The sequence below is a fragment of the Serinus canaria genome, chromosome 6 (genome assembly GCF_022539315.1).
Source record: "Serinus canaria isolate serCan28SL12 chromosome 6, serCan2020, whole genome shotgun sequence".
Taxonomy (NCBI): Eukaryota; Metazoa; Chordata; class Aves; order Passeriformes; family Fringillidae; genus Serinus; species Serinus canaria.
In genome coordinates, this window is record NC_066320.1 from 13,969,288 (window position 1) to 13,979,957 (window position 10,670).

The following is a 10,670-nucleotide window of genomic DNA, read 5'->3' on the forward strand; positions in this document are numbered from 1 at the left end:
AACTCAAAGCATATACCAGAACAGAATAACAGAGGAAACTTACAGGACCTTCATTTCAGGCAGTCATTACAAAACATTTCAGTTGCATCATTGTTCTTTACTGATGTTTCTATAAAAAGAATAAAACTGGCTGTCAGCACTTGGCCGACAGCGCTCAGTCATATGTGCGTGGGCATCCAAAGCACATATGTGAACAGCACACGTGACTTAGGAAAGCTTCAGCAAGGCGCCGTAATTCCGGGAGCTCCATAGCCTACAAACAGTACAGGTGGAGGGGATAGAATGAGACAGACAAACTAGAAGTAGATTGCTCCAGAAATAAATTTATTTTGGATACCAACTGCCTGGAGTAGCTGCCAGGCCTTTGCAACTGTTTGAGTAACAGTCAGGATTTGTTTTATTGATGATGTACTTACTATGAGGTCCAAAACAATCTTAAGTTGTAGCTGCAGTCGAAATAAAAAGAAGGTGCCAGGGTATCCATGAAATTAATGACACTGCCTTTTTAGAGAAAGTGGCCTTGAGATCCTTGTTCTAAAGAAAAAAGGAATCTATTGCAAAGTTTATATGCTGCTAAGAGTGAAACAAGAAAATTTGCATTTCAAAATTCTTCAAAGCTAAGTCAAGTTGTCGAGTCATCAAGCAATCCTATGCAAATATGCACTCTTGTACTATCTCAATTGTAATGGACTGTCTATCTACCAGATATTCAGAAGAGAAACTGTGAAGATGTCTCAGAAGGCATGAGAACATCTGCTCCTTTCCCCAAGCCTTGATTCTGGTTCAAAGATGCTTATCTCTATGCAGTCTGTTCTGTCCCGCTTTTGTTTTTTACACTAAATGATCTGTAGTTTCCCAAAATGAGTTGCTGAAGTTGGAGGGTGTGTTCCACCGTTTTTGCCCGTTTAGCAGCATCTGCAAACAATGTAGGAATCAAGTGCAATTTCAATGCAATGTTTTGCAATGTTTTCCTTCTTTGCCATTAAGGCACTAGATGAAAAACCGACGAGTCTGAATTCATCAGTGACAAACACATACATGTAAATCTGAAAAAAATCAAATTGACCTTGTCTTCCTGTTTCAGTTAATAAAGCTCGTTGAAAATTGAAGTAATTTTGCTTACTCCAGGCCCACATGTTTATATTCAAAAACCCCTAGCATTCATCTGAGAAGGAAAACAAAATTACAGGAGAGGAAGGCAAGTAAGTTAAACGAGATTTTGTGCTTCTCTATTATATGCATTCTCTATTGTTTTTGACATGAATTCTTGTTCACCAACTGCCAGTCAATCACTACGTTTTGCACACTTCCAAGTGCGAAGTCGGTACCATCTACAATACATGGCTGCATTTGCTTCTATCTGAACAACTGGTTTAAACAAAAAATGTAAAAATAAGCACAAACTAAAATTAAAAATTGCTGCAAAAACAACTGTAGCAGGCTACAGAGCTGTCTTGTAATGGAATAGGTCACCATGACAGCCTAAAGCACATGCCATGCAGCTAACTCACCCTTAGAGATCTCATTCTTTTCATGAGAGGTACCAGGAAACTGCTGCTTTGTTCAGAGTGCTATGGCTTTGTTGTTTTATTTTACATATAAACATGCACTAGGGTCTATCAGCTCACCAGATTCCAAGAAGGAAACAAAAACGGAAACAGAAGTTTCCTAACCCTGTTTCCCTGTGCTATAGCAAAACTAGCAATCCACCTAAAAAAATTACATTCCAAATTCACTGTCCAGACTTTAGAAGTCTGGGTTGGAAAATGAGCTGGATTTAGACATGCATGTTAATCCAGAGCTATCTGAAGTTTACAGGTCCTAAGATGTGTTATTCCAGCAACAGATTCCATGCAGGGAACCCCTGGCCAAGAGCTGCATCCAGAGCAAAGGCGAAGAAGACAGACAGACAGACATATATACAGTGGAGAGCAGCCTGGGCCTGGCTGTGGAGGCTGCTGAGCTGGTTTGCAGAAGCGATTTGCCCAGTGAGAGGACAAGGAGTAATGGCCATAAGCAAAGGCACAAGAAATTCCACCTCAATATGAGGAAGAGCTTCTTTATGTGAAAGTTGGAAGAGCACTGGAACAGGCTGCCAAGGGAGAGTATGGAGTCTCCTCTAGAGACAATTCAAATGCACCTGAATGGTTCCAGTGTCACCTGCTCTAGGTGGCCCTGCCTTGGCAGAGAGGTTGGACTGGATGGTCTCCAGGGATCCTTTCCAACCCTAATGAATCTCTGATTCTGTGAACCTCAGCACTGGAAAAAGGCTTGGTGGTCAGTTTCTATCTCAAATTTCTGTCACTTCTAATGGCATTTTTCTGCTCTAATTTCATCATCTAGCAAATATTTTGAAAATTGCAAAATAAGCCTGCACAGAAAAGTAATAGAACATAATTTAAAACTTTTAAAACTTAGATATGTAATAGCTGCTTAGTTGTTGCACTTCAATACTGAAAACTACTTCTCCTTGCTAACATTTGATGTTCTTTAAAAGGGTGAATTATCTAAATAGTTAGTGCTTTATTTAACAGAAATTTCCAACAAACCTCATTCCGTCACTTTGAGTTATGCCACTTCATGCCATGTGACATGAAGGCATTGATGTAAGTTTGACAGGCAGTGCCAGTGCTGACAAGTCAGTTCGAGGATTTATGACAAATTATATGCTACAGATATTTCTAAAACAACTGTGGATTGCCAAGGAAAAAAGAATTTAAAATGTGTAATAACACTGATATATCTTTAGATTGAAAACAATTTATTCAATTCACATAGTTATACTGATTTAATGTTCAGGCTGACACTTAATGCAATAAAAGAAAGGAAATTTATATTGAAAATTCCCAACTAGCTCAAGTTACAATATATTATAGAGCAAAGGGAAATGAGATGTGTTAATGTAATGGGCTTTTTTTTTGCTTTTTTTTTTAAACATTGTCCTAAAGTAATACTGTTAGCATTTAATAATTTGAAATAATCTATCTCAAATGTTAAGGCCCTACACAGGAAAAAAAGGGCATCTGCTGAACGGAGAATTAATTGCTTATGAAAATTCTTATTCAGCAAAGAATACAACATGGCAAGGGGACGGTATCTTTCACTAGAAGTGCTAGTTGATTTAAATAATGTTTTTTCCTTTTTTTGGGATTGGGGTGGGGTTTTTGGTAATCTCATTTTTCTACAGATCAAGTCCTGCCTCATAATTTCTTCAAAATCTCTGTATTTCAGTTGAAGCCTGCTTAGGTCAGTCATGTGTGAACGTTCATACATCTATTTTATCTTCAAATGTCTTAATTCTGTAAGGGAAGAATAAGAGATTGAAGGCCTAAGGACTAAACAAATTAGTGAACCATAATCATTTTTCTAAGACAGAAAACAAGCTTATTAGAAGAGTATAATAAAGGAAAAAAGAAAAAGGATAAACTCCAGTCCTCAGCAGACAAAATTGTTCCATGTGTTAAAAGTACATTGTTGTGGATCACCAGAACACGTCTCACTTACTCACTTAGCGTAGCTCAAAATGTACCGGAGTTCAAATACTTCTATTCTTCTTTAGCAGTTAACCATCCCAAAAATCAAAACCTGAAAACAGGCTACTGAATGAAATGAGAAGAACCCTTTTGCAGCTGGAGATACTGTATCTATAAAATCCTATCTAACTGAACTGTCATGCTGTAACCTTTTCACTGTAAAAGCTGCTTTCTCTCAGGGTATATGAAAGGAGTCTGATTTTGCCTTTCTTTTTCAGTAGAGAGATGTCATGGCATCAGTTAGAACTGATAGGAATATTTTCAAGGGAAGAAATAGAAGAAGAGCAACAATGAATTTCCTGTTTTCAGCTGCTGCACATTTTCCTGGCCATGCCGTGCGCTACTAGAGCACTCCATGGCAATTTACACTGCTGCCACCTAATTCATTATTAGCCAGGAACTGTTTGATTTAGATTATTGCACCAAGTGCTACCTTCTAAGCAATCACAAAGGCATAGTCTGGTTAGAATGACATCTGTTGCATGTTCCAAGATTTATGCATTAATTTCAGCTAAAACACCAGCTGTTTAATGTTCATATATAATTGCACACAAATGTTTGGTTTAGAATTGCCCAGCATTCAAACAGCCAGGAGAACCTCCAAGTGACTGGAATCTCAAAAAGGGCCTCTTGTACAGAGTGCTAAACTTGCTTCCATTCAGTGTGACCATATATCAGTCTGTTGCTTTCTACATCCTTTCTTCGCAGATGTTGAAAGAGCCAGAAAAGAAGCACAGATATAGAGAGGCAAATCCATCTGAAAGCCAGATCTCTGCCTCCTGTCTGTTTCAAAGGCAACTCCTGGCTAAAAAAGGTCAGTGGGTTTGCCAAAGCCACATTTGTAAACTGTTACACGTTTAGAAGATGTTAGATATAGAATGGCAGAGTTTTGAAATAGATAGATGTTATGCATGCAAATGTTCGAGGCACAGAGGACTTGGGGATCACTTTTCTGGAGTTTGTGTTTTTCTGATTGTCACCTTTCATACTACTGATGAACTTTGAGTTCTTAGTCATTGCAATTGGTGGAGAGGCCAGTAAAAGTTTTACAGCTGAAAAGGGCTAGACTTAACCATGAGTTTTGCCTTTTCCACAGAACTTGATTAGCAACAAATGGGCTGGGGTTATATTTATAAAAAACTGATAGTAAAGCCTCACCTTGAGTCTCCACCCAGAAACCTGAGAAAAGTAAACTAAATTGAACAGCTTAACCTGCTCAGTCAGTTAATTTTCCTGCTTCATGGGCATCATCAATCAGATTAAAGCATGCTGAAACAACAGCAACAAACCCAAGAACAAATCAGAAAAACAAGGTAATGCATTAAGGGCATATACATAGTGCTTGAAATATAATTTTAGCCATTTTTCCAGTCCTCTCCTCTGTTGGGTCTGGCCAGCTGGTTGCCTGACCCACATCAGAGCCTGGCTGCCTGTCCCACTAAATAAATACTCTCTAAATAAACACTTGCAGCACTGTTACTTGTAGTTTCCCTCATTCATTATTTTAGGTCAGAACATATATGGCAGTGGGAAGTTACAAGTCTCTTTGTATACCAGAAGCTTTTAAACAGTTTCTTCCCTAAATACCACAGAATGTAAGTAATTTCTGCTTCATGAAATATTCTATACAAAGTCTCTTTTCCCTTGTTGCATATGATTTTGTCCTCTGATGCTGGAAACTATTGCATTTTATTATGATGATCTCTCATTGAGAACTCCTAAGCCCAGTTAATTAGTCCAGACTTTAATATCCAGCTTGGAATGTCCATGATATGTCGCTTGATAAAATAAAGCAAATCTGTCATAGTATATCAGTGCGTATGGAATGAAGGTGGCTCAGACCTGACCAAGAGTTTCTTCTATTCATGACCGTTTTTTCTAGAGGGGAAACTCGTAGCACCTCAGGCTTCTCCTCTTGGATCACCTTCTCTTCTGGATTGCCAGGCTTACAGAGGAAAAGCATCAGCATTTCTTTTGTTCTGCCTTGTAGCTCCACCACTGACAATTTTGCAGCCCCTGCTACGAGTCATCCTGGAGAAGCACAGGCACTGCCCTTCTTGAAAAGACCCACTAACACTACAATTTGATATCGTGGCTTGCCAGACTTTCCTCTAAAAACTAACTCAGTGGGCTTACAAGTTTCACCTGACAACCATTACACTCCTGGCTTTTGTTCTCTTTTCAACAGAAGAGGGAGGTATCATGCAATGTGTGGCAGATGTACCGTATTAACCCAGTGAAGGACTGCTATATGAAATATTAAGAAACAGTAGCTTCAAGAAATAAATTTCCCTAGATTATCAGTGACAGGCAAGGCATCATCATTATCCACTTGGTGTTTAACCTCCTGGTGACTGTGTTGGCAGGACCCACTGGTGCATTTCTGACCCTTTCACCTCAGATTAAATGATGGACAATTGTTACTGGGAGAGGTTGCTATTTTTCCTTTATCAGGCTTTAATTGCTAGTGGTGAATGCCCAAATCTCGCTGACTGCCACGGCTGTGTCGAGACACGGCTGGGGACAGTCACACAGTGTTCGTCTCCTCCGGGCAGGGGGCTGTGCCACACGTGGCTTACGTTCCCCGGCTCCAAGACTGCTGTGTAGCAGAACAGTGCGGCTCCGGAGACGAGCCCAGAGAGGCAGACTGGATCCAGCAATGCCCAGTTTGGAACCTGCATCTGTTTCAAGCGGCTGTGCCGGTCGGGGCAAGGCAGAGGCGAGCGGCCAGCCCTGGGTCGGGCATGCCTGTCTGCCAGGCTGGCTGCCCGGCACCTGCCCTAGCCCATCTCGCAGCCTTCCCGGCACTGAGCGGGGCTGGCAGCGCCCCTGTGCAGCTCCTACGGCCGGCGGGAGGGAGCGGCGTCTCGCCCTGGATCTCAGCATGTCTGGGGCAGGGGCGCCGGACACCCAGGACCCTGAAGGCGCTGGGACATGCCCGGAGGATGTCCCCTCCCTCAAGGAAATCGAGCAGCTCCTGAACACTGGGCGGCCCTCTTGCAATCACGTTGATGAAGTATGGCCTAATCTCTTCTTAGGGGACCTGTAAGTACAGCTTTATGGACACACCTCTGCCATACCTTCTGTTAGTGTGCCTCATGGGTGCGGCTTTAGATAGCTCATAGTTTTGCTAATTGCTGTCGTTTACGCTGCAGACAGCACGATTTCCGAGATAAAATTATGACTAAGCTGGTATTCCCTTCTCGATTAGCCCTTAGAATCGATGCATGGGCTGGTGCTCCAGCGATGGTCTAGGAGATGCAATCTCAGTGCTTCTGCTCTGTGAATATCACTGCACCCATCTTGATTTGTCTTTGTCTTTCCTTAGAGTAACAGCACACAATAGATTTGTTTTGTGGAAGATGGGTGTGACCCATGTTTTAAATGCTGCCCATGGCACATCATACAGCCACGGAGGCCAGGACTTTTATGGAGCAACCATTGATTATTATGGTGTACCAGCCCATGACCTGCCGAGCTTTGATATCAGCCAGTTCTTTTTCTCTGCTGCACAGTTTATCCACAATGCCTTGAACACGCCAGGAGGTATGAAATTATTGTTGGTCACATTTTGATGTGAGTCAGCAGCCTCATGTAACAGGTCAGCTCCACAAAGCTCAGTGGTGGACAAGTCACTACATGGTGTCCTGCCAGGTGCTGGTCACCTGCACGGTGGGTGGCAGGAGAAGGGACTGCTGTGTATGTGGGTGTAGCTCTGACTAGGTCCCAAAGAGCTCATCTGACAAAACAAGATGAATCGAGCAGAAGAGAGCCTGGGGAGGAGAAAGCAAATAATTTGGAAGGTAAGGCTCATTCAAAAGGGAAGCAGCAAAAAGATGCATTGGAAATGGGCACCCTCTTTTGAGACTGTCTTATTGCAAGAACAAATGAATAAAAAGACTAATGTCCTGATTTCTGCAATCACCAACTGTATAAAGAGGTTCATTTATTGCAGATGGGTTTCTTGTGTGAACAGAGCCTGCAAAGCTGTGCCTCCAAGAAGCAGATTTACTTTTACCCAAGGAGATTCACAGTGAGTTCCACAAGAAACTGAGCATCTTGGCAGTGGTGCAATAAAATTTTAATTTACCTCTTTTAAATAAAAACCAATTTCTTAGCATGAGTAAACTGGCATTAATGGACCTGTCTCTCTATCACAAGTTCTGATTTCAAAAAAGAACTACAGTTGCATCAAATTGCCTGATTATGCAGTAGTACTAGGCCAGTCATTTTTCTTGGTGGCTAATGTGGCTGTGCCATTCATTCAGGCCAGATTTTAGCATTCTTCCTTGCATAAGCCAGCCTGCTGAAACGAATGGGTCTTTTCCTCATGGTCAAAACAGAACAGCTTCATTACTCTAAGAGGGTTTTCTTTGATTTACAAGTGTTTCTGGTAAGAGATCAGTTTGGGGTCTCATGGCATTTCTCATACAATGGCAAATTAGACTTAACTAATTAGCATTAGAAAATACAGAAAATTACATTTTCTGTAACAATGGCAAATTAGACTTAACTAATTAGCAGTTCATGTGATTTATCAGAAGTGAAAAACATTTAAATTAAACTTCATCCACTGTACTGCTTCTCTTGATTTTTTTTTTTTTTTTTTTTTTTTTTTTACTAGCCAAAATATTGGTACATTGTGCAGTTGGAGTAAGCAGATCAGCTACTCTAGTCCTAGCATATCTCATGATAAATCACCACCTCCCATTAGTTGAAGCCATCAAGACAGTGAAGGAGCATCGATGGATTTCACCCAATCGTGGTTTTCTGAAGCACCTGCGAAACCTGGATGTTCAGCTACGGCAAAGGAAGGAGTGCTGAACGGGCAACCCCATCTACATTCACTTGACTGAGTTTCACCCTTCAGAGCCACTGTGCACATACAACTTCCCATGACCAGTGCACATGACAAAAATGAAGACAATTATGCATAGACATAAAAAGCCAAGAGAACGGTAAATGGGTTAATTCTGATAGCTCAGTCCCTCCAAAACCAGCACAGACAACCAACACTATAACCTCTGCACAGGGTGGAACTGCTGTACCTTGAGTGGTGCTACTGGATGAATCTACTCAAGTGGTTAAGACAGACCAAGTTTGTCCCTGGTTTCTGCTTATGCCAGAGGCAAGTTCAATATTTGCATCTAGCTGTAAAGGATGTGAGTCCCCTTTACTTGGGAGTGTAACATAATCATCTTTCTCAGTTTGGTTACAGTTTTCAAATGCATGTTCTCCTAAGAAAAATTTTGTCTTTCAGTTTCAGGCCTGATGATGTGACAAGGACAGTTTCTTGAGAGCCCAGGCACTCCTACAGAAATGTTCCTCTTTTTCTGGTCTGCTAAATATTATGGTGTGTCAGCCACAAGACCCACACCATCAGAATAAATATTTGTGATACTTCTGCAGCCTGGGTCAGCAAACCCCATGAGTCTTTTCTTGTTAAATATGTTTTCAAAAAGATAATGTATGTCATGTTGTAAGTATATTGAGGATGTTAAAAAGACCATGTCAGGTCTTCAAAGCATTTTGTAAGTTGGACTCCTCAGTTCACTTGCACTCCAAATTATCCCATATCAGTTCTGTGTCAGTGGCTTTGGATCACCCATGGTTTAATATCAGGTAGACAGTTTACATCAGTGGCTTGGCCTAATTGATACAAATTGGTTTTAACATGTTTTGAGGATGTCAGTTTTCCAATCACTAGTTAATCAGTATTTAAACCAATGTGATTTTTAATACAGCAACAGCATTTGAAATTCATGCTACAACTCTGCCTGAGAATTAGCTTGTTACCTTGTGGTGAACCCTGAAGTGATAATCAAATTTCGTTTTGCCCTTTGCTGCTGGTTGGATTTATTGATTAGTTGACCTTAAAAGATTCCCTGACAGATTAAGTAAATACATTTCTGCTTGCTTGTTTGCATTTGAAGCATCAGTTCTGATCATTTTATTCTCTGCTGGAAGAGACTTGCAAGGTTATTAGAAGACTAATATAATGGTGACTTGGGAGTTGAACCTCTTCCTTTCCAGACCACATTTCCTTTTTCATTCTTGCAGAGGTTATGACATGAATGCTGATTCTGCCTAGCATTTAGGGGAATGTAGAAATCCCTCCCTATTTCACTGTATACAAGTGCTTTGCAGAATAAGCATATTTAAGATCCTTTCAGACATCAGTTTGACTGTTGAGATTTTCCTGAACATTGCAAAAGAGCTCCACTGATGAGAGAAAGGTAAGACATTGTTGTGTGAAAAGATCAAATAAGAAATCACATTTAAAACCGAACAGTGCTAGGACAATCTTTATACCTCACAAAGCAGCAGAGCGGTGGAGGAGGAGCTTTGTTTGCTTTGAAGTTCACAAAAAAATTAATAGGGATTTATATGAGTTAATATTTCATTATAATTTATACTTCATTCAAATTACAGTATGTTTTAGTCTGGAAACCTTTTGAAGACACAGCATTGAAAAATCTGAAATTCATGTGAGTGAAGTAATGCATCTTAATGGCTTTAGGCTGGGCAAAATTAGACACATGTGAGCAAGATTAATGGAATCCTCTCATCAGGATAATGTTTTGCATGCCTCTGAGCATCTGTCCTACAAAGCCACAGCTGTGAAAGCTGCTCCTGTTGTAAATTAGTACCTGCTCTTGAAGATACTGTTCATCCTGGGAGAGGATTGTTTCACCACGGGCAGGGAAGGGAAGAGCACAGAGTGAAGCTGAGTCAGTAGGGCATCCATGCCACTAATGGCATGGTAGTGATCTTGTAAGCAAGACTTACTTACCTCAGTGGAAGGAATGAATTGGCTAGAAACTTTTTTCAAGGGCATTGTCAAATCACAGAAGTGCTTTTAATCTGTGGAGTCAGTGTTGCTTATATTTCCTGCCTGTCTGTATTGCTTCTTTGTATACAGACTGAGTGCACATTTGTGCAGGGGAAAAGCTTCCAGTCAACATAAGCAAAAGCAGAAGAATAGTCCTGTAACTTCTTAAAACAGAAAGCATTGTCTGCTGCAATGTGCTAAGAGGAAAAGGGACCTCCTCACCTGTCACTTACACTATCCATAATTCAAGTCAAGATGTGACATGACATTAGTACTTTACTGCTTTCCACTATCAGCATAAAAAC

At 40.8% G+C, this 10,670-nt stretch overlaps 1 protein-coding gene across 1 annotated transcript; it reads left to right on the forward strand.

The window, feature by feature from the left end:
* Nucleotides 1–6,417: 6,417 nt before the first annotated feature.
* DUSP13 (dual specificity phosphatase 13) lies at nt 6,418–8,524 on the forward strand. The gene is made up of 3 exons (XM_009087471.4): nt 6,418–6,578; nt 6,862–7,079; nt 8,158–8,524. The coding sequence occupies exons 1-3, from the start codon at nt 6,418–6,420 to the stop codon at nt 8,355–8,357; spliced, it is 579 nt and encodes a 192-aa protein (XP_009085719.1). The 3' UTR covers nt 8,358–8,524.
* The last annotated feature ends 2,146 nt before the right edge of the window (nt 8,525–10,670 follow it).